At 55.5% G+C, this 24,261-nt stretch overlaps 1 protein-coding gene across 6 annotated transcripts in view; it reads right to left on the bottom strand.

Annotated features, from left to right (window-relative positions):
• The window catches only part of ARNT2 (aryl hydrocarbon receptor nuclear translocator 2), a 132,311-nt gene that overhangs the window by 106,339 nt on the left and 1,711 nt on the right, over positions 1-24,261 (bottom strand). For 3 of the 6 annotated variants that reach the window (XM_081831792.1, XM_081831791.1, XM_081831787.1), the window contains exon 2: positions 4,610-4,669. The exons of 1 other annotated variant lie outside the window; for it this stretch is intronic. In XM_081831792.1, the coding sequence (XP_081687918.1) occupies positions 4,610-4,669 (60 nt within the window). Of the gene's footprint in view, positions 1-4,609; positions 4,670-6,217; positions 6,437-10,324; positions 10,430-24,261 lie in introns of those variants that run through there. 2 more of the 6 variants (XM_081831789.1, XM_081831790.1) reach the window with 2 other exon arrangements.

Raw genomic sequence — 24,261 nt, forward strand, 5'->3', positions numbered from 1 at the left:
ATTAACATAAGAATAAAAAAAAAAAAAGAAAGAAAAAAAAAAAAAAAAGATTCTCCGAGAAAAAGGTCCCACGGTTAAGCAAGGTAGGAAAAGCCACACACTTATCCCCTGCTTGGACATTCCACTGTCCTTTAAAAACGTACTGAGAAGTCCTGTATCAGGAAGTCTGTTTAACTTTGATTAGACCAGCATATCATAAAAGGGCGGGGGGAGGCAGGGGGACAATGTGTAGTTTGGACAAAATGATAGTCATCCAATTTTATTTCGGGAAAACAAAATTACTGATCGTTTTGAAATACAAGTTACAGAAAGTAAAGCTCCATGAAACCCGGCTACGGGACGAGGGCTCAGGAGCATCTGCTGTCTAATCCTTTCCTTGGACAACTGCCCACGCTTGGCCAGGGCCCGGCACGTCAGCGTCCTATCTGCTCCCCTGGATGCTCCGCGCAGGTCGGCCTCCGCTGCCCAGCAGAAGGGCCGGCTGTGTGAGGGCAGGCCCACACCAGCCTGCCTCCAAGGACCCCACTGGGCACACCCCAGAGCCCTCCACGCCTGTGCAGGACAGTAGAGCCAGCTGACGGTGGACACCAGCAGCCTCTACCGTGGGGACACGGTGTCCTCATGGAGGTGACGGGGCAGGTGGGTGTGCTGAGACAGCCCAAATCTTCACGGGCAACGTGCACCTGTCATAAAGCCAGAGTGCTTCGGCCTGGGCAGGGGGCGGAGGGCAGAGCCAGTGAGCCCTACACACAAGTGCGTCGCGTCACGATGTGAAGATGCGAGGCTCCCACCCATCCAGCCGTAACACGAAGGCCGTGGTGGCCCCCCACCTGCACGCCAGCACCAGGCATTCAGGAAAGTTCTGTCCTCCCAAGACGCAGCGTTTCTTCCTCATCTGTTTGTACAGCCTCCTTTCGTGATAAAGAGAGTAGAGCTTTGTCGTATGCCCTGAAAATATTTTACAGTATTTTTTTCCAGTCTGTCACTTGCTTTTTAGGTTGAGAGATTTTTTTAATACCAGCGAAAGCTTTAAGAGGTAGAGTCTGAAGAAGATGCGTTGGTCAGCTCCAGCCGCTGTAACAAAATACCGCTGACCAGGCGCTTAAGACAACAAGACTTCTGTTTTCTCAGGGTTTGGGGACTGGGAAGTCCAAGATCAAGGTGCCAGCCAATTCAGTTCTCGGCGGCAACCCCCTCCCTGGTCTATGGACAGCCACCTCCTCTTCGTGGCCTTGCATGTCCTCCTCTCAAAGGGCCACCAAGCCTAGGGCTCCATTCTCATGACCTCACTTCTCCTTAATTACCACCTAAAAGCTCTATCTCCAAATTCAGTCACATTGGGGGTCAGGGCATCAACACTGGAATTTTGGGAGACACAATTCAGTCCCCAGCAGAAGAAAAGGTCAATTGTCCCAACCTCAGTTCATTCAGGAATCCTTCTTCTACCCGTGAGTGCCGTGATGCGCCCTCTATCCTACCCTGTATTTACCACAGATCGTCGGTCTGCCTCTAGCCCATCCATTTCTCCGCCAGTTACCTAGCTGTCTGTGTTTGCTCTCGCTGCACCATCATAACGTACCTAGTGATGGACCTCCTCCCACTGCTCTTACCGTCGCCCACAATTACCTCTATCCTTTCTGGCTTATTTTTCCACTTAAATTCCAGAATACTGGGGCGCCTGGGTGGCTCAGTGGGTTCAGCTTCTTTCTGACTCTCGTTTTGGCTCAGGTCGTGATCTCAGGGTCATGAGAACGAGCCCCAGCCCCACAACTGGCTCTGAACTCAGGGCTCAGCTCAGAGTCAGCTTGAGATTCTTTCCCCCTCCCACTCCCTGCCCCCCTCCTCCTCCCCACCCTCACGCAGCGAAGGAGCTGTTTGCCCTCCCCACCCTCGCTGTTTTGCGGGTTGCCCTTTCAAAATGCACATGCCTTGTTCAAGAGTTTCTAGGGTCACCATCCTGTGTCCTACCATTCCACCAAATTCTCTAATTTGTTCTAATCATTTTTTGTTAATTCTTGTGAACTTTCTAAGTTCACAAAGCCTGTGGACTCCAAATAAGGATACTATATTCTCATTTCTAACACTGAAATGTTTAATTTCTTTTTCATGTCTTATTTCATTAGCCAGAACTTCAGAACAATATTTAGTAATAATGGCCTAAACCTGGGCAACACAAGACCATGGGCTTTGCCGTCAAATAGGCCTGATGTTGAATCACAACTCAACACTTCCCAGCTATGAGAGTGACCAGGCCACCCCTGGTCAAAGTGTCATGATAATCTACTTTGAAGGGTCATTTTAAAAATTAAGAGCCTAACACAGTGTCTGGGGGAAAAAAATGCCACTCAAGAAACAATGATTAAAATGATCATAATTGTGGTGCTGGTGAACAACCTTGCTTGGTCCCTGAATTTAAGTGGAATGACCAGCTTGTTCAAGACAGATACACTTGTTTAACATAAGGAAATCTGCTCCTATCCCTATTTTTTAAGGTTTATTTCAGGAATAAATGTCTCATTTTATCAAATGCCATTTTGGTCACTAAAATGGTGTTTTAGATACCACATTAGCCAAATGAAGTTGCAATCAGTGAGATTAAAATTCACTCTAAAGGTTAAACTTCAGTATCTTTCAGGAGCCACCCTTAGTGCATTCAAATAAAAAACATTACAAAACCGTGTTTCTCTCCTAACTATGCCTGAATCCACCGATGGGATCACCTGTCAGGCTTCCTTGGAAAAGTGAACACCTGCTCCCCAAATCTGGAAACTTTCCTATATGACTTGAATAGAAGTGACCACAGCTCCTGGGATGTCCACTCAGGAAAGGTGGGTGGAGGAAGGTCTTTCACCACGTCAGAGGTGAGGGTCTCCAAGGCAGGGCTTGAAGTCGCCCTGTAAGCACGCTATAGATTTGCTCTAGGATTTCTGAATTTCACTCCAAAATGAAGAAAAGTGGAACCTGAGCACGGCACTGGGCAGAGGGGAAACCACGGCCACAGCCCTACCCTGCCCCGGGAACGACGCTTGGCACAAAGTATAAGCTCATTTAAATGTGGCCGAAGTCAACAAACACACACACAAATGCTAACAAAACTTGCATTTTCTTACTGTAAGGAATTAAGTTACTTCTCTGATTTTATTTTTCTGTGCTGGGCCACCAAAGGCGGTCCAGCGCTCTAAAAGTCCTTCCTAATTGCTCAGCAGCCCGGCTCACAACACGGTCACTGAGTGAGGCCGTTGCAAAGGGCCGTGAAGAGGGGGAGCACAGATGGGGCTCCGCTCCTAGGCAGACCTCGAGCTGCCGCCCTGCACAACATGGGGCCTTTAAACCACTGGGGACCCAAGCACCACTGCAGGGGGTCTGCAGACAGGCCCTGAGCATGCTGCCCCTGACCTCCCCGACCTCCGCCCTGCCCAGGCCCCACAGGGCTTCACACAGAGGCACCCACGTGAGCCCCGCCCCGAGCCTGACACAGACACAGCCCACGGAGAGCCTCCATGAGCACGTGCATGGGTACACGGCCCCATGTGCCTGCAAGAGGGTGGAGGCCGGCCCGTGGGGCTCGGAAGTCCTGGACCCCAGTTCCCTGGGTCAACCCCAGCAGATGCCACAGGGGAGGGTCACGGTCCTCACCCTGACCTTCCCATGCCGTTGAGGGCTGACCACATGGAAGAGAGGCGTCCAGCACAGCACAGAATCATGAGCGCATTCTACTGACAGAACATCACACAGCAACATTTAAATCGAGGTTAAAAACAGATGAGGGATTTTCAACTGTACAAACGAAAGTCGGTCACATGGTGAAGTCACCTGCTCCCCGTGTGTCTCACCCTGAGGCCTCCTGGCCTCCCGCGCAGCCCTCCACAGTCAGACCTCTGTCCCCATCACCCCACTAGAGAGCTGTCCATCACAGGGTCCCTTCCCTGCCTGACCCTCTCTGGGGGTGTTGCCCCCCACCACCTGCCCACCTCTCTCCTGGGCTTGCAGGGGCCACATCACCCCTCCCACTCACGGGCCCCACCTTCTCGGCCTCCTCTGGGCCTCCTCCGCGCCTCCCCACCTCTCCTCTCCCCAGGGCGTCTCATTCAGGAGTGTGGCCACGATCCCACACGCAGCCATCAGATCCTGCTGTTACCCCCTTAAGGTCTCTCCATCCCTGGGTTCTGCTGCTGGTCTGCCTCAGGACCTCCACCCTTGACCTCCCCGCATCTACTCTCCCCCATCCAGCCTCATGGAAGCCAGATCTGCCAAGGCCAGCCCTTGCTTCTATGCTCCAGTGGCCTCTCTTTGCTCTTGGCACACATGTGGAGCTCCCTGCCACGATCAGCCCGACCCCATGTGGTCAGGCTGTTGTCCACCCCTCCAGCACACCTCCTGAGCTCTGGCCACACTGCTCTATCAGCTTCTTGAACGCACCACATTCCTGCCCACCCCGGGGCCTTTGCACATGCTATGTCCGGGGGAGGAAAGCTCTCCTCCCTTCTCCACCAAGCTAACTCCTAACATCGTTCAGTTCAGCTCCAACATTACTTTCCCAGGGAATTCTGTCCCTGGCCAGTCCCTTCCCCACCCAGTCGAGGTCTGGTCCCCCGTGGTTCACTCTTACCGTCCCTGTACTTCTGCGAAGTCAGGAAGGTCGAGCCGTCCAGGTGAAAGATGGCAGGGCCTGAGCGATGGAATCACAAAGAGGGCATTCAGGAGGAAAGAGATGATGTCAATGCCTCAAAATACTCCATGTGTCACCGTCAGCACCCAGAAAGGGAAGATTCTAAAAAGCCTTGATCACCTGATCCTCCTACACTGAGACTGGATGGGGCAAAAAATTTCTGGAGGAGGAAGAAAAATATGGTTGGGTGGCTTGCGTATTTACATCCGCCACGCCACACGCCTGGCCCGTGGGGACTCTGCGGCCAGGTGCAGGCACGCGGATCCACCCCTCCCTCCATCCACTGACTCAGAAGGCTGGCTCCCCCATGTGTGACTCTGTTTCTCCACCTATTCTCCCACTGAGAAATGGAGTTAATCTGGACATTGCTTCCTTTTGCAGAGGCAGCTGTAAGAAAATGGGACCCCGTTTCCATCACAAACAGCACTTGCAAAGCTCCGATTTTGAGCCCCGAGCTGTGGTAGAAGCCAGGTGGCATCAGAGATGCAGAGAGCCCCTCCTGCCTCCGGTGGAGACACACCGCCAGGCAATCTCCTAGTCAGAGCTGCACGCTGTGCTAAGTGGCTGGACACCACGTTGTGGGAATGAGCAGGAGGAGCCAGGAAGGCTTCCTGGAGGAGGCCACATCTGTGCCATCCTGGCAATGAAAATGCTCTGGGAGGAATGAAGCAGGACATAAAAGGTGTCCTTGTCCTAAATGGATTCCTTTGATTGCTGCCCAGTGTCTGGGCAGCCCCACCCAGCCCCATCCTTGAGGAGCATGTCCCCCACCCCATGTCCAGTCCCCGGAGCTTCCTCCAACGCCTACGGGATCTAGAATTATTCCCCCGCCTCAAAAGCAGCCCTTACACCTAGACCTCTGTGCCGGGTCCCAGGTCACGACCAACGGCAAACGTACAAGCAGGCAGAAATACCCCTCTCCTCAGCAGTCTGCCTCCAAATGCAGATGCCCCCGCGTCCCCCACCCCCCCGGGGAAGCACTGTTCCCCGTTACGCACACGGGCAAAATGACCGCCTGCCTCATGCAAAGTTGCAGTGAGGTTTCTGGCTCATTTTAACACCAATACAAGCTGAGGGTTTGAAAGCTTCGCCATAACACAGGAAAACATAGCTGGCTTGTGATGTAGCATCTCGCTCGAGACCATCTCCCACTTCAAATGCAGACATATTGTGTAGGATTCCTCCAATACAGCACAGACAGCGAAAACGGGGGGAAATGGGAACGCGAGAGCATTCCAGATACAAGGAACATGAGGAAGTGAGAGACATTTCGTCACCCCCCAACTATTTCATGGGAATCTCAGTAAGAAAAACACCCCTCGATCTTCACATTGGGAGAAAAACAAAATCAATTACATGCAAACTTTCATGACACAACAACACGATGTTTTAATGATAATTCCAACAGACGAAAAACCAGAAGGGTCTCTCCGCGGGTGGGGGGGCGGTGAGGGGAGGCAGCTAAGCAAAGAAAAACGCTCTCCCCAACAGCCATCTCTCTTAGAACAATTCTTTCCACCGAAAGCACACCAAATACCACAGCCCTACCTTTTCAGAGGGATTAAACAAAGATCTTTCTTCCTTGTGACCAACACCTTCTTAGGAGAATCTGTTATCCGTATAGAAGAAATGTCAGGAACCTCTGGGAGGAAATGAGCTGCATTTGTATTCTGCTCAGAAAATGTCATCACAGATCTGTTTACCTTAACTGTGGACCATGATTCAGCCGTGACAACTGTCTTGCATACTGATCAATTTATTTGCAGCAAAATTTCTAACATTAACTGCTTAGGTTCTGAAAAATCGGGGACTTGAATTTCTTGTGCAACCACAATCTACGTCTGAAATGTCTAGACTGTTATTAACACATCTCAGGGGGGACATCAGAAAGGATTCCTCCTGACAGAGAGCAAGGGAGGGTCCCTTCCGCTTCTGGAAGGAAGGCAGGGCACACGGTTCCCCAAGGCCCTCCGTGGGGTGGGATTTCTATAGCACGATGTACAGAAAAATCATGAGACTGAGGGCCAGGGGGACTGTAACCCCAGGTCCTTGCTACATTTTAACCAGCCCCATATCCTCTGAAAGGCAGCCCCGTCCGACAGGCAGGCTGGGTCTCTGCAGCAGGGCGGGAGGCGGCCGACCCAGGAAGAGGCCAGGCCCTGCCTCCACCCGCTGGTGCCTTCAGCCTCCAGCCCGGACACCGGGCATCTGGCTGTGGGCCCAAGCCACTCCCAGCCGACAGGCAGGTTTTAGCATTAGAGAACCAGAACTAGTCCCGAGGCGGCCCCCTGAGATGCCCCCCGCCTCAGCTAATGAGGCCGCCGAGGCACAGCCCTGCTCCCCAGGCTGCCCTAGGAATGCATGGTGCCCTCTGGAATGTGGGCCTGCACCACAGCCCACTTGGGGGTCCACACCCATACTGCCACTAGAGTCCACGCCCACCCTGCCGCCTGAAGTCCCAGCATCCCTGCCCTGAGGGTGGAAAACAGGGACTCAGCAAGAAGACAGGCAAGCAGTAATTCCAGCAGAAAAAGGGTAAGGGAGGTTACCACTGAGATTATGACTCTGGAGCAAGACAATGAGAGCAAACTCCACACCCAGCCCGCCCCCTCCGTGAGAGACGACAAACCACCCCCGCGGGGCGAACCACGAAGGGACACCCACCCACCATCTGTCTCAGGCTTGAGTCCAATCCAACAGCCAGAGACCATCCCAGGAAAGTGGGTCTCAGCAGCCATGCAGAAGACGGGCCGAGCACCTGCAGTGAAGTCTCGGGGTCTGGCTGCCCCTAAGAAGGGCTTCCAGGGGCCCTGGCTGAGACCCCACGGTGACCCACCGGGGCCTGAGTCTTCAGGACCGGAGCATGGCAGCAGGGCTGACCCCACAGGAGAAACGGCAGAGCCTGGGCTGCTGGTGGAGAGTCTGCAGGGGGCTCTGACTTGCAGACTGGAAAGTACTAGAAAGGCCACGGAATGGTGAAGAGCTCAAATGCTGTGCGGAGGAGAGCCTGCGGACCAGACAAGACCTGTCTTCCAAAGGAGTCCTTGAGGCAGGAGGGACGACAGTGCCCTGAGTCTGTGGCGGACCCTCCTGGGTGAAAGGGAAGTGGGCCGCTCTTGATCCCTGCAGGGGTCTCTGCGTGGCGGCGGGGCTATGAGGGGTGAGGCGTCAGCCACCCAAATACAGTGGGAAGTCGGGCAGAAACCAAATACACTAAAATGTCTGGAGTAAAGCGAAGAGCTGATAGAGGATGAACAGCCACCCAGAGAAAAATCACTCAGCCGTTAACGATCACGATGGCAGGAGTAACGTTGCAGGAAAACACTCAGGGCACAGAATCTCGCATGCAAACAGGTCTCTGCCGAGGGTCCACCGGAGTTCAGCTCCAGCCACACTGCCTGCCCCAAACCTTCGATTTGGCCCTGGCTTCTGCACCAATGCCTGGGCCTTGGAAAGGACAGCCTTTGGAATCCCCCTGCAGGACCACCCCCAGCACCCCTGCACTGGTAGGCGATCTGGGAGCACCGACCACACGGGGCACTGTGGGTGGCATCTGGACTCGCAGTCCCCACCATCGATGCTCCAAACAAGGCGTGCCACATGCGCTCACCCTTCAAGCCTGAATACTCACTTCCAACCGTCAATGTGCACTCTACATGAACTAACCCGAAGACCTTGGGCGCAGCATTTGTCCCCATTCTCCCAATCAGATGGTTGACAAATGCATTGTTGCAGGAGTAAAATGTGTGATCATCCACGGCCATATGGTGAAAGCTATAAATTTCATGCGCAAAACCAATTATTAAGAACTTTCGAATACTTAAATGTAAAAGGAAAGATGGAAATAACAAATATCGAGGGAACGCCTTTGCTTGCTATCTGTCGCAAGACCGTTCTATCCTCCTGGAACCGACATGTGCACAGAACCAGAGATGAAGATGCAAAGCAGAATAAAAGGGATTATCGCAGTATATTGTAGTGAATACCTCTGTGGAACTACTTGTTCTGGCCTTCGTGATAATAAACAACTATCACCATTTAAACAATTTTTTTTTATTTCTGTTTAGGTCACGTGACTTTCAAGAAAAAGTCCTCTTCGGAAGTTTTTGTGTCTTTGTAAGGATGATGTGATAACCAACTCTGTCAACTTTACTACCTCAAGAACGCACACGGGGGCCTTCAGAGCGAGGCACCCCAGGACAATCTACAGGAACTCACTGTCAATCCAGACACAATGCAGAAAACAAAGGGACCAAGGAAAGGGAGGAAACGGAGACGTGAGGGAAATATGGAGGACCCCCAACACAGCGTCCCTCCACCAGGCTCCACTGCGAGCGGACATGGGTTTGGTCCGATGGATGAGCCGCCATGCAGGAGTACGAGGCAGCCTGGCCGTGGACGGAGGTGGACAGACGCGGGCGGAGCTGGACAGACAGGGACGGGGCTGGACAGACGTGGACGGAGCTGGACATGGACGGAGCTGGACAGACAGGGACGGAGCTGGACAGACAGGGACGGGGCTGGACAGACGCGGACGGAGCTGGACATGGACGGAGCTGGACAGACAGGGACGGAGCTGGACAGACAGGGACGGGGCTGGACAGACGCGGGCGGAGCTGGACAGACAGGGATGGGGCTGGACAGACGCGGGCGGAGCTGGACAGACATGGACGGAGCTGGACAGACGCGGGCGGAGCTGGACAGACATGGACGGGGCTGGACAGACGCGGACGGAGCTGGACATGGATGGAGCTGGACAGCGGGCGGAGCTGGACAGACGCAGGCGGAGCTGGACATGGACAGAGCTGGAGAGACGCGGACGGAGCTGGACATGGACGGAGCTGGACAGACGCGGGCGGAGCTGGACAGACACGGACGGGGCTGGACAGACGCGGACGGAGCTGGACATGGATGGAGCTGGACAGACACGGGCGGAGCTGGACAGATGCGGGCAGAGCTGGACATGGACGGAGCTGGACAGACAGGGACGGAGCTGGACAGATAAGAACGGAGATGGACAGACGGCCGACGACAAACTTCTGGAACGTGATGGCCACGAAATGGTAAACAGCAGCAATGACACCTGTTTTTGTGAAGACGGCAGATCTGCATCCCGTCCTGATGCCCCTCAGCTGCAGCCCCCTCACAAGTGCGCCTCACTGACCTCCCGCACCCCCGTGTGCACGCACACAGAGCCCCGGTGTGTTTGCGGGTCCTCGAGCAAGCCCACCAAAGAGGTCCCACTGCTAACACCTACGTGGGACTTCCATCTCCCACTTAGCATTTTCTATAATCTCGAAGTTGTGAAAACTCAAGAGTACGTTACTCCTACAGTCGGGGTACAGTGAAGGTGATGCCATGGAAGGTAAGTGAGCAGACCCAGGACTCTGGGCTCCATGGGCGGCTGCCCAGGGGCTCTGAACACAGAGCTGGGGAGTGGAACAGAAGCCCCCTGGTGAAGTCTGTGAAATCTGGGCCTCCTGCAGCCCGTCGCAGGGGAGGGAAAGGGGTAGGGAAGGGATGGTAGAGTCGGGGAGGGGTGGGAGAGGACAGGGGCGAGGAGGGGAGAGAAGGGCAGGGCAGGGGAAGGATGGGAGAGGGCAGGAGGGGGAGGGAAGGACAGGGCAGGGGCCCACCCCAAGAGGAGGCACTCACAGCAGAGGTTCCCAGGTGTGATATTTATTACTCCCTGATTAGAGCGGTCGGAAACATGCCCAGGGAACAGGTGAAATCCTCAGGAAAATGTACAGAACGGGGAGATGAGGCTGCACAAGGAAAGGGGACAAGATCCGATGTGAGAAACAAAGGTGACGCCCCAGCAAAGAAATACGGGGAATCAGTTACTCGAGGCGGGGGCACGCCACCAGCTCACGGCAGGGACAAGGGGTCATGGGGGCCACAGGAACACGCGTGTCCCTCCAGGGAGCGACCCTGCGCCTTTCCTCACCATCTCAGTCCTCAGCGCCAGTGGTGATGGGGACCAGAGGCTCCGTCCCCTCCACGGAGAGGGGTCAGCTGGTCTACCCAGCACCACGCACACCCGGGCTGGTCGTGAACTCCTCATGACAGTACGTGTCCACAGTGACCAGCACGGACCAGTAACCAGGTACGGTGCCAGGCCCTCACACACGGAAAGCAAAGACGGAGCCCACCGAGATCGAAAAGAAGCCCCGCCAGCCCGGCCCAGGAGCCAAGGTGAGTGCAGAGGGTCCACAGGCCCCGGGCGCGTGCGCTGGGGGTCCGTGCTGAGCTGTGTCACCAGGAACCAGCAAGGCGGCCAGACTTGTCTCCCAGACGTTGCGGCCTCAACGGCCACCCCAACAGGGGCAGCTCGGGAGGAGAGGAGACCGGCACAAACACTAAACCAGACGGCCATCTCCACGCAGGATGGCGGCCAGCCACGCCTCCGGTGCCAGGACCCGTGGAAATCAGGAGCCGGGACACTCCATGGTTAATAATCTGGGGGGATTCGGGCAACCTGGGAAAACCACGCCTAATTTAGACTCCCCAGATCCCCCAGCCACCAAGACCTGCCGCACAGTGCCCTCAAGCCCTAGGGAGGTGTCACCGTGATGCAACATGGGGACGCACGTGGTCAAAGCCAGATCACGTGGTTACAGTCGGCCACTCGCTGAGTCATGTTCCCCGAGGGCAGGGCGCCACGTCTGTTCGTGTGTCTCACGGCATCACACATCCTTCAAGGACGGCCACGTTTCCCTTGTTGCCACGTGGGAGGTCAGCTGGGTCCCCTGGAGCAGCGCTCAGATCGCCAATTCTGGGCCAGTTTGCAGCCCCCAAAACTCCTATGTCCACAGTCTGACCCCCCGTGGAATGGGGTGAGGAGGTGGAGCCCTCGCTGGGATTATTGCCCTTTGAACCAGAGACAGGAGGGCTTGCTTCCCTTCTCTCTGCCCCCCTCTCTGCCAGGTGAGGACCCAGCAAGAAGACAGCCACCTGCAAACCCTCACCAGACACACGACAGCCGGACCCTTGACCCCGGGCTTCCCAGCCTCCATGACCGTCAGAAACAAGCGTCTGCTGGTTAGGCCCCCCGGTCCGTGGCATTCTTGTTGCAGGGGCTTGAGCAGAGCAGGACGCCACCAACACCCCGAGTCGGCGAGAGACAGAGTGCCCGCGGGGAAAAAGGCGGCCCTGCACCCCAGGCCGGCTCAGCCAGGCTGGACGAGGCGTCGGCCCGAGACGCACAGCGCACGCGGCGTCGCCAGGTAAATGGGAGGGGAGGGCTCGAAACGGAGGGTGCTGGGCAGGGGCAGGGAGACCAGACGAAGGGAGAAGACGGGGTGCCATCAGGGAGGTTTCTGGGCGCTCACCGCTGCGCACGCGCCGACCACCGGAGCTGTGATGTGTGGGGCATCCTAGACAAGCAGCCTGCAGGTTAATGCAGGACGGAGGCCAGCAGAGGCCCAGGGGATGTGCGTGGCCGGGCGGCAGGATGGCTCACTGGTCACCCGCTGTGTGTGGACACCCAGGGCCTGGGGGCTCCCTGGAAACTGGGCCTCAGTGAGCGTGAGGCGCTCAGCTGCAGATGAGCATGGACAGGGGCCCAGACCCAGTGGTCCCGGGGGCTCACCCCCTGCCTCACGGGGCCAGGCCTTGGGAAGAACAAGGGAGAAGGTGCCCTTGGGCTGCCCCACCTTCCACCTGACCCCCCGGCCCCCGCCACACACACCTTGCACTCAAGACTCAGGGAAAATTCATGAAACACCTTCATGAAGGTGATACGTTTTACCCTTCTTCACCCCAGCTCCTGGCTTCATCCCCTAACTCCTATCCTACTCCTGCCATTCCGTTCCTCCATCCGCGTTCCTCCGGGATCCCACCTGTTTCCCTACAGGCCTCGGCTGCAGTCCTGCCCCACCCTCCCCGCCCTCGGTTTTCCCCAGATCCCTCCCTCCATCCCTCGCTCCTGCTCCCGGAGCAGCCCCTGGGACATCTCTGGTGCCCACCAACGCCCGCCCTCTCCCAGACGCAGAAGCACGCGGGAACACGACACACCCTCCACCCAGCTCTCTCCGAGGCCCCTCCGCCCCGGGTTTGTCCCTTCCCATTCTTAAAATGCAATTCTTTCCATAAAAATGCCTTCCTTGAAAAGGGGAAAAAATAAATGTGAACACACCCCCTGTTTACACAACAAACCAATTAAGGAAATCACTACCCTTCCATAGATAAAACATCCTCTCCGCAGCCATCTAGGAAACAAAGTGGTTTTCTCGTTGAATATATTTCTTGATGAACGTATTCATCCATCATTTGACAAATAGATTTTACGTTCAATTTTAAACTGCGAATTACTCTCTAACTGTAAAATATACAAAATAGTAAAAATGCTTGCGTGCAAGGCACTGGAATCTCTTTTCTGTTCTTGTGCTCTTTGGTGCTACAGACCCAATGGGCTTTGTCCTCGATGGCCCGACCTCTGCCTGGGACCCAGTACTTGAAGACAGCAGTGGGCGGGCTCCTGGAGGAGAGACTCCCCTGGAAAGCCCGGCCTGCAGAGGCCCTCGGGGGTCACAGGACTCGCCCTCTGGTTATGGAAGAGCAGGGCTCCCAGAGCTCACAGGATCGTCACTCAGTGTCCCAGAGGCTCCGGCCCCCTCGGTCTGGAGCATCCATGCCAGAAGTCCGCACGCTTCTTGGGAGGGCCCGGGAGTGGCTATTTAGGCCTCAGAGGCCACAGGACCTCCGTGGCAACTACTCACTCACGGGACTCTTGTACAGAAACAGTCACGGATGCTGTGTATATGAGTGGGTTTGGCTGTGTGCCAGTTTACGAACATCGAAATTGGAATTTCATATAATTTTCACATCACGAGAGATCATTCCTTTATGCCCTCCCCCCAATCATTTAAAAAACGTGGAACTATTTCTTAGCTTGTGGGACACAGAAAAAGAGGAGGTGGGCCAGATGTGGCCGATCAGACATAATTTGCCAACCTCTGGCCTCAGCCAGTAAGCCCGGGTGTCTGGCCCAAGAAGACGCCGGGGGGCTGAGCTCAGTGCAGCGACCACCGCTGGACAAGGCACCGCCCTCCCACGGGCCGAGCTGCAGGTGAGCGGCAGGTGCGGTAGGACGATGTCACCCAGCCCGAGCCCTGCAGGAGCAGAGCCGTGGGGGAAACCCACACTGCATTTTCACCTATCGAGGAAAAAACCCATTCTTGGAGGCTGAGCTCCCAGGAGAGCGCGGCCTGGTTCTGCACCGAGCCAGACCCTCCCTGGGTTTGTGGTCCGTCCCCTGGGCCATCTGAAGAGGCCACCGAGGCTGCCGTGCCAGAGCCTGTCCGGGAGCAGAGGCCCCGGGCGCAGATCCCAAGGCGGCCGGTCCCTTCGGAGAGCTGCCCCTACGGCTGGGCCTCCAGGCCCCAAGGGCCACCCAAGCACGCCCAGCACAAGGGGAGAGACGGCCCCGCTGCCAGGTGATCTCGGAGGGAGCCCCGGAGATGCAAAGCCTGCCCCAGGCACCAAGGCAGAGACGGCGTGGTCAGCGGGAGTGGCCGTGGCCAATGGGAGTGACCGGCTACCGCGTGGACGGGAGCAGAGGCAAATGCCCGAAGGCTGCGTGGACCCACAGAAGGAAGAGCAGGGGCACAGCGAGGAGGCTGGACAGGAGGCACAGACGGGCCCTGCGACAAGACCTGGGAGTCTGCTCGCCAGGAGCCCCCCAGCTCCCAGAGAAGAAGCACAGAGGGCGGACATAGGAGGACCCAATACTGGGTTGGGGGGGGGCCTGCCGCCGTCCCAGCTGCCCCGTGTGTCCCCACCACCCCCCAGTACGCACTGTCCCCAGGCTCTGGGGGGAGGCTCAGGTCATCTGGCGTCACAGGCCAGGGCGGGCTCAGGGGCAGGGACCCGAACGGTGGCTCGTGGCTGCTGGGGAAAGAGCATGGGGATCCCTGTGGGAAGAGGGCAGCCTGCCCCTGGTGCTGGCCCCGAGGTGACCAGACCCGGGCCCGAGCCAGGCCACGAATACTGCATCCGGCCAGCCACCGTCCCAGCGTTCCCAGCCCCCCACCTGCGCGGAGCAGAGCCAAGCCTCAGAAGAAGACCGTGCAGAGAAGACAGAGGGCCTGCTCATCACAACGCCCAAGGCTGCTGAGCCGGCACAGACAATCTGGGGCGTGGGGTTTTGGTGGCAAGAGACTGGCTTGTTTTTCTACAGAAAAATCCCCGTGTTGGTTCCCTCGACGGATGCCCAACGCCTCGTAGGAGGATGAGGACATTGGATTCTGGGGAAGGGCATGAAGCTGGTGGGCAAAGCCCCGGGACGGTCTGGGGAGGGAGGCTGTGTGATTCATCAGTGTGCATGCACCGCCCAGAACAGGGCTCAGCAGGGGCAGGTGTAGACGGATCATGGGGGAGCCGAGGAAGGAAGAGGAGCAGTCCCCTCCTTGCTCGTAGTGGCCACCGTGGACCTGGGCAGGCTGCCTGACTGCCTTCTCTGGGGTTGGGCATGGGGAGATGGGGGCTTCTGGCCCTCCATTCCCACATTCCCAACTCTGGTTATTTCTCTGTGTCACTAAAGCAAAAGAGCAGAGGAAAGCCTCAAGGTCACAACCAATACCCTCGAAGGACCAGGCGGATCCCAGCCCTTGAGAGACGTAAGGAAAGAGGATAAGACGCCAGGACAGAGGCAGAGCTACTGACATGGCAGCCTGGGGCTGCTCCGCCCGCACCTGCAGTCCCTCTGGGCTCCGTCTCCCCTGGGACTGTCGTCCTTGCAGACTGGCTCTGGGATATCCCGAGAGGGAACACAACCCAGGAGAGGAAGGGCCCTCCCTCGGCAGCTCTGCTACAGACCGGACAGTCCGTTTGGATCAGACACACGACCCACGGTTGATCTTTGCAGTTTCCCGCGGGGCTGCTTGGATTGGGAGTCCTGAAGAGAGTGGCCAGCCACGCCGGGGGCGGGGGGGCGGTACCAGAGGGGCTGGCTGGGCCTGGGGAGCGGGGAAGCCACGGGGCCCATCCCGCTCACATCAGCAGGCACCTGGGAAAGCCATTTACGGTGGTGGCATCAAGGCAGAAGGCCTAGGAAGCCCTGTGGTCCCTGGGACGGTGGCTTTCGTCTGGGGGAGGAGCCCCGAAGGGCCAAGAGAAGAAAAGACCCTGATGATGGCTGGGGGGGCAGGGGCAAGAACAGGACATTGCTCCACAGGTGGCCCTGTGGCTATTTTCTCACAGTGATGTCCTGTGGGTGTGACTACCAGGGCGGAGGGACCGGGAGAGTAAGGACGTGCTGTCGGGGGCGCAGGGGAACCTCTGCTCCTACACTGGAGGGCTGGTCAGGACCCCGGGGGCGAGGAGCAAGGATGGGCAGAGGCTCGTCACCAATGTCAACGGAGCCGTGTCAGGCCACACGCCCTTCGTTCTGAGCAGGTGGTTACCAGTCCTGCCAACTTCCCCTGCTTTCTATCCAGGAAGAAACCTAGAATGCAGGACGTGCACTCCAAGAAGAAGTAATCTCCCAGGGACATTCACCGTATGAAAGTAAATCCTACACCTTTTCCAATCCACTTCCTGGCCTGAAGATTGTGAGGATTCAGGTCATTCCACGCGGAAACGTTGTTGGGTGGCTCTGAAGACCCCGCGTGGCTACAAACCGGGGACATGGAGAGAGCTGGACTCGTCTGTAAAGGGATGTTGGCTTGTGATCAACAGTAGTTCTCGGCTTCCTTCAGGATCCTTTGCCTTTCTCTTCCAGAAGAGAACAGAGCTCTCTCCTCTTAAATTGAAAACATCTGCTGTGTACGCGCACGTGTCAGGGGTGGGGTGGGGGACACGAGGCCCACAGGCAGGCTCCTCCTCCGTGGGACCCCGGCCCTCCCGGAGTCCCAGTGTTAACACTGATCGATCGAGGGCACCTCAGCCAACAAGGTAATTCCTGCACGGTTGCGGCATCAGGTAGAACACGGGACCGCGGCTGGGACGCAGGAGAACCTCCCAGCTCACCTGGGAAACCGGGCGAGTCACAATCTGACTCCGTCCATCTGTAAACTATGCATCCCACATCCTCGTGCCTCATGAGATCATGTCCCAGAAACTGTTAGCGGGTCAGACGGCAATGCGCACAGGACTACGGACGGTGACACCGCTCAGCGACTTCCCTAGAACACCGTGGGTCTACGTGCACACGCGGTCGGAGTACGTGAATCCCCAGCACTGCCTCGCGCGGGGCTGGAGAGAGGCACCCATCCTCGCCCTCTGGCCCAAGATGAAGGCTGCACGTGGTCACCGACAAGTACAGACTATCGTGCAAAGAACAGTGGCACTAGGCCTACGGGGCCACGGGGCAGACAGCAGAGATGGCAGCCACGTTGTCAGGGCGGGCTGCTGGGTGTGGGGGGCCCTAACGGGAGCCCGAGAGATGACAGTGGGAGGCCGGGCTGGGGGTCAACAGGCAGGCAGAAAGGAAGCTACACACAGACCGTGATCCCCCAGAGGTCAGATTCAAGAACAAAGGGAACTGCGGGGAGGAGGATTCTGAAGAGTGGCAGAGAACTTTCCAAGAGCTGACACCGTCTAAATGTAAAAAAAGTGCCTTGTAAGTTGCGTGCGTGTCCAAGAGTGCACCAAGCAAGCCCTGGGTGACTATGAGGCCGGGGCGTTATCAGGGGGACTCCTGACAATGACCCAGACCTTCCTAAGACGCATGACTCCATGACTTCCCACTACTTGGCATCACGTGCTAGAGTTTCACAGTTACTCGCAGTCCCTACAGTGAAGCCCAGCTCGGTTTCTCCTCCCCAAACCATGTCGTGAGCTGACTCCCAGTCGCTCCAGCAGCAGAAGCTTGCTTCTCGTCCATCGGAGGCTCAGCACTCCCGGCCAGCCTTCCACGACGGACTTCAGGGCACCTGTCTTGTATCGGGTACCATACCAAGCACGGTCCTCAAGCTCAAACTTGAGTGAGACAGTCCTGTACAGAATCAATTTAAGCTGTGAACCAAAAAATAATTTTAAAATGTGTTGTAGAAGACATGCAGCCGAGGGACACAAAGCACACTTGCCCATGTCTTAGCAGAATGAGCCCCCGTGGCTGGGTCCTGACCCCACCGGTCGGCCATCCCTGCAGACTCCCCTCCCTGATGTCGCTTTCTTCTCACCTTTTCCACTCGGGTTTACAACCTTAGGGCCCCAAACGTTGGTCACAACAATAACACCCAACAAAACTAATTCTGTGCTGGTGCTATAAACTGAATTGTGCCCCACCCCATTCCAATTCATAGGTCGAGGCCCTAATTCCCTAACTCCTAACATGACCGCACGTGGAGGTGGGGCCCCCGGGAGGTGACTAGGTCTAGATGAGGTCTTGAGGGTGAGGCCTCCTGCTGGGATTAGTGTCCTTACAAGAAGAGGCAACAACAGAGAGCCTGCCCCCCCGCCCCACCTGTGCGGACACAGCTTGAAGGTGGCCATCGCACGCCAAGAGGGGGACTCTCCTCAGGAACCAGACCAGCCTGCCCTCGATCTTGCACTTCCAGACTCCAAACTGAGAAAACGAACGTCTGTCACTGAAGCCATCTGGTCTACAGCACTTTGTCATGGCAGCCCGGGTTGACTAACACCATTGGTCAACGGCACCTAGTCAAAAGGAATGATTCCCGTGTGGGAATGTGTTCCCATGTGTTCCTCTCAACGAGATAATTTAACCTGGTCAAGAGCAGGGAAGCGCTCTTTCCTCTTCATGGACCCCAAGGGAGAACAGCCACGTGACCGGTGACCACGACCCTGCATCAACCACACCCTCGCTTCCCTTCGCCCTGTCCGCTCCCACAGAGTGGCCTTGGGAAAAGGGGCCATCGAGAAGTTGGGCTTTGCTGGGATGGACAGAAGGTCAAGAGAGACTGAACTCCGGTGGCAGCTGAGGCTGCCTTCCAGCCTACGAAGATGACACCCTAAAGCCGACTCCGCTCCTCCGGCTACACTCAAAGCAGAAAGTGCGGGGACGGCCGGACCGAGGTGTGGCTGCTCCCAGTGACCCACAGCTACGTAAAGAAGCAGCAGAGACCTCAACCATCTCCACCCTGGCCACAAGACAGCCAGCAGCATGTGTGCACATGTCCACCTCTTATCCCGTATCCGAGCACGGACACGCGGCACTCTCTTCTCTCCTCAATGTCTCGTTCTGAGAACTACTTAATTCACTTGAGCCTCGTGGATACACCTGGGGACCTGAAATAGGGCCCACAACCCTGCAGGGCATCCCATAGAAATGCCACTGAAATGCCCATCTTCACTGAGGCAGGAGGGAAAGAAACATGCCCATCAGGACTCATGTGCACAGGGCCACTTAGGGGCCACGGGAACAGAAGCCCACCAGCCCTGAGCAAGTCAAGGGCTCCCGGGACGGCACTCCTGTCGGGAGCTACTCGGAGTCATGTCGAGTCCCTGCACTCCTTGGTCCTGTCTCTCTGCTGTGGTCTGTTTTCACTACATTTGGTTTAGGTTTGCATTTCTTCTGATTTATCTTGCTTGGAATCCACTGTAGCTCCTGACTCTGCGGCGCAGAGTCGCTCATTCATTCTGGAAAATGGCCGGCTTCCTCTCCTGAAGGCTGGCCGGCCATGGCCTCCCTGCCGTCTCTGACCGGAGCCCCACGGTGCACATGGAAGCAGGAGACCTCGCCTGTCTCGTGGCCACGCGCCCATGTGTCCTAACTCTGTCTCTGTGCTAAATGCCCTGCAATTTCTTCCATTTCACTTTCTAATTCATTAATTCTCCATTCTTCTGTGTTTAGTAGCTATTAAATCCATCCACTGATCTCCTAATTTTGTTTCCCAGAAAATGCTATAATTTCCTGACAGCCCACTTGGATTTAATGACAGCTGGCTGCCTTCACGTGGCTCCTGAGCACCCAGGGAAGAGTATCTCACGAGGATCCACGATCGACTCAACGTCTGAGGCCCCCCTTCCAGTTCCCCCGAGCTAGGGAAGGCCCAGGGGGTCGTAAACGACTCCAGGGAAAAGGTGCATCTTCCCCAGGAAAAATGAGATGGGAGGTTCTAACAGCCAAGCTGGAAGGGAGGAAGCAGATTTAATTTGATGAGAAAAAATAATGCAGCAAGATGGGGCTTGCACTCAAGTATCACGAGAAATTCGTATCAGCTATAGAGTATCGTTTCTTGCGTTAAGGTTTGAAATCAGTAAATTATAGGCTAAAAAATGGCCTTCTCTGTACCATTAGATGTTCTGACATCAATTCCCTTTCTACTGATTTTAAAATTGTGACCATTTGTCAAAGAGACCTTTGTCTCTGCATGAGTCTGACAGACCACAGCCAATCCTTTTATTTTCAAACTTTTCAGTCACTGTTTTCAAGTTGTAAGTAGTAGGATATGATGGTACAGTTTGAGAGCTGTTGTTCTACTCAATTAGAGAATCTTTTTATTTTAAAAGAAAAAAATTAACCTACATGCTTCTTTGAAAAGCCACCATTTTCCAGCTGAAGATGACGCACTGAACTCCTGTCCCATCTCTGTCCTCATCCCGACACCCCGTCGACGACAGTGGGGACAGTCCAATCCCCGAGGCCAACAAACCGGCATTTTCTCTGGGGAAGGAAACGAGAGGTCTATTTTCTAAAGAAATTTACATCTCCCCGAAGCGATCAAGGAGCTGGGGCGTGGGAGAAGAGATGGAGGACCGGCCCAAGAAGTCAACATCCAACTAACAGAATTTCTAGAGAGAGAGGAGGAAGAGAACAAATTTATTTTTTTTAAAAAGTATTCAGCCCTGAAAGTCAGAGAGTCTAGGTTGAATACTCAGAACAGTAAATGAAACGAATCCCCACACCAAGGACCAGCCGTTCATTTTATAGATGAGGAAAAACCCCAAGAGAAAAAGCGGGGTGCCCGAGAGCGCAGAGCAGGCAGCAGCGGGACAGGGACACGGCTGTCCCCCCACTCAGCCCCGTCCGTCACCTCGTTCACCCACCGCCTTCCTGCCGGAGCCACCCAGCACAGCTGGGGTGCCAGGGGGGAGAGGGCGCGCTGGGCACGAGAGCAGCTTCGCACTCACCAGCTGTGAATGGGGCTGCTGAGCCCCGACCACCGGGAAGCGCCAACGAGTCCACGGATCCAGGGCCAGGTGGGTGGGTGAGCAGCGCGCCCACTACTGGTTTGGCTGCCCCTGGGCACCGCAGGGTGGTCCAGGAGCCAGGAGCCAGGAGCACCCGGGGACCGGTCGAAACGCAGGCGTCACCCCCTCAGTCCCCACCTACCGACAGAGCGTCTGGGACGGGCAGAGCGGCAGCTACCCAGGCTGCCCGCGCTGGTGATGCGGGAGCAGAAGACACAGCAGTACCTGTGTGACTTCGCCACCTAGTGGGGGACAGGCCTAAGGACCGGCGGCGGCAAGGGAGACTTCCCACGCCTGCACCTTTAGCCGGATGACCTGGGGCAGAAGCTGCCCTCCAGCAGGCCGGACGAACGCACACGAAGGCACAGACCCCGTCGTCCTTTCTAACACTGCGGTCCCAGCACCTAAGCCCCGTGACTGAGACTGGGCGGACAGGTGACAGAGCCGCTGAACGGATGAAGACAAAAAGGCACATGTCCTAACTTCTCCTTTGTCCCGGGACTCAGCGTGAGCCCCAGTGGGGCCAGTTAATCAGGTGGAAGGAGATGGGGGCACCGAGCCACCGTCTGCAGAGGCAAGTTCCAGGCGCAGAGTCTGGGCGCCCTCTTGAGTGACCAGGCCCCACCCCGGGGTGCCCGGAGCATGGGAGGAGCTGGGAGGGACAATGTGCTTGGGTGACGGCCCCCCTCCCAGGGCCCGCGCTCCCAGCAACAGACGAGGAGGAGGGGCTGCGTGCACACGAGAGCCCCCACAGCCCCAGAGCGCCAAGGGAGGGGGAGCTTCCTGTTTCGTGAGAGCCCCCTTCTTCCGTAAGCACACCGGCTCACGTGCTCCCCGAGTTCTTCCCGCAGAGCCCTTGTCACACTCCATGTCACCGTGGCGCCGAGAGAAGCGCTAACAGTGAGAAACGGCACCACCCCAAACACCGGGACATACAACCCGCTAGTCCTTCCCATAAACCAATGAGGCGCCCCATTTCACATGTCGGGAGCGGCAGCGCCATGAGCCGCGGGCCGGGTCCCCCAGGCCTGCTTCCAGCACAAGGGGGTATCTTGCTCACCTCCGAACCTGGGCACACAGAACAGACCCCACTGCACCCAATAAAGGAGCCACCCCATTTTACAGATGGGTAAACAGAGGCCCTCGTCTGCACTGCCTCCTAGCAGACAGCGTTCACATCACCCCCCACGCACAGAGCAGATGGGTCTGAGTTCTTACACACCTGCCCAGCGAGGCGGCCACCAGTAATGACTGGGGTGGTCCCAACATCTCCGCCCTGATTAGCTCTTGGGTCTCTGTCGAGAGAGGAGGAGGTGGGGAGGGGCACTCGGAAGAAGGGAGGAGGGGAGGAGGAGGAAGAAGAGGGAGAGGGAGAAGGATGAGGGAGGGATTCTCAGACTTTGGAAAGTTTCTGCAGGCAAATTCCACCCAAAATTATTCCGGTTTTTAAGTCACTAGGTCTTTCTTTACAAAGTCACAGTAAAATACCAACTTGTTTTTAAGTGGAACATAGAAAGCGCAAATTAACTTCCTTAACGTAAATGAAAATACACATGGAAGCCTGGATATGCCCCAGCAACAGAGAACAGGACAAATCACATGCTAATTACTGCCTGAAAGAAGATCTGGTTGTTAATTGCGTGTGTTTCAGGCATTCCACATGAGCAACCTACCTGAAAAGCTTTTCAATTTGTGTGTCGGGAAAGTTGGTAATTAAACACTTCAAATCCCTATTGACTTTATCAGAGATATGATAATCCTTACATAGTTAGATTATAATTATTTTTATTTGTCAAATGGAGTTGGTATTTAGTTTAGGAAAGTATTAGCCTTCCAGTCTTTTTTAAAACTCCCCTGGGACCTGTCCTCCGCGAGGAGTACCTGGAGCCGCCCAGGAATGGTGTGCAGAACCCAAAGACGAGGCTTAGCAAGCGTGCTAGGAGGGGCGTCTGAAACCGCTCATCCCCTTCTCAGCCTTGTCTGCCCGGGACCCTGATTCATCCACTCAGAGACCCCTTTTTGAGTGACAACTGCTAAAAGCAGTCTTGGGACACAATGTCATTTTGGTGGCGTTTCTGATAAAAAATTTAAAAAGCACAACCCCCACGGAACCCTGATGTTTTGCAACATCACACAAAACCAAATGAAGAGACACTTTAGAAAATGACTGACCTGTGCTTGGCCACAATGTGAAGGCCACCAAAGAAAAACAAAAAACAGAACAAGACCAAAAAAAGCCTCTGAGCAATTATTCCAGAATTGAGGAGGAGTAAAAGGGCATCACATCGATGGACCGAGGGTATGACGGCAAGTGAAATAAGTCCGACTGAGACAGACAAATGCCGTACGATCTCACTCGTGTGGAATATAAGAAATAAGACAAATGAATAAACAACAACAGCAACAAAAACCAGACTCTTAAATACAGAGAACAAACTGGTGGTTGGGGGCAGGGGATGATATGAACCAAAGGGGATGAAGAGGTACAAACGTCCAGTTATAAAATAAGTAAGTCGCAGAGATGCGAAGTACAGCACAGGGAATATGGTCAATAATACCGTAATGACGTGCGGTGACCCCTCTTACAGAGATGAATGCGAGTGATGTACAGACCCGTAGAAGGCTATCGTGTGCCCCGGCACTAATTTAACGTTGGGTGTTAATTATACTTCAGTCAAAACACGATACTAAAAAGAGAGACACCACAACTGAATACAATTTGTAATCCTGGATTAAACCTAGGGCCAGGAAAACAATGTTTCTGACTCTGAAGAACACTCCGTTGCAAATATGAATAAGGTCTGTGGATTACATATTACTGTCATATTAATGCTAATTTCCTGATTTGGGTCACAAACTGTTGTTGTTATGTGAGAGAATGTCCTTATTCCTAGTGATGGGGGATCGCCGAGCGCCACGGTCAAGAAAGAATTCTTGAGACGTCTTCGGTGCAAAAAGCGTGCTTCTATTAGAGCACAGGGACAGGACCCAGGGGCAGGGCGAGCTGCCCTGGGATTGTGAGGCGTGACTCATTCTGTACTTTCAGGTTTGTGGAGGGAGGGGTCAGGTAGAGATAATGTCAGTTTCTAAGGAATTTCTGTATGCTGAAAGCAGGGTCTACGGGACCTTGAAGATCTGGCTATTGTCAAGATAAGGTTGTTTTTGGTCTCTCCAAGAACATGAAGGCAGCTGTGCATTCCCTGAGGAATGTCACGCTCTGCAGGTCTCAGGTGATGACATAACTCTTCACTGGTTTGTCATGTGGGAGACAGAGGGACCGATTTGGTCATTCACTCAGTAAATATGTATTAAGCACCAATCATGTGCCTCGTGCAAGGTACTGGGGACACTGCGGTTTAAAAAAACAAAAAAGTCCCAACTGGAAAGGAAATGAAAACTCAGAGGTTTCTGGCAAATCCCCGCGTCACCTGGGTGTCTTGAGCTCAGCATGTCCCAGAGCAAACGTGCCCCCCCCGCCACCTCCACCAACCCCC

Source organism: Leptonychotes weddellii, chromosome 9, assembly GCF_054177405.1.
Source record: "Leptonychotes weddellii isolate Sample4059 chromosome 9, ASM5417740v2, whole genome shotgun sequence".
Taxonomy (NCBI): domain Eukaryota; kingdom Metazoa; phylum Chordata; class Mammalia; order Carnivora; family Phocidae; genus Leptonychotes; species Leptonychotes weddellii.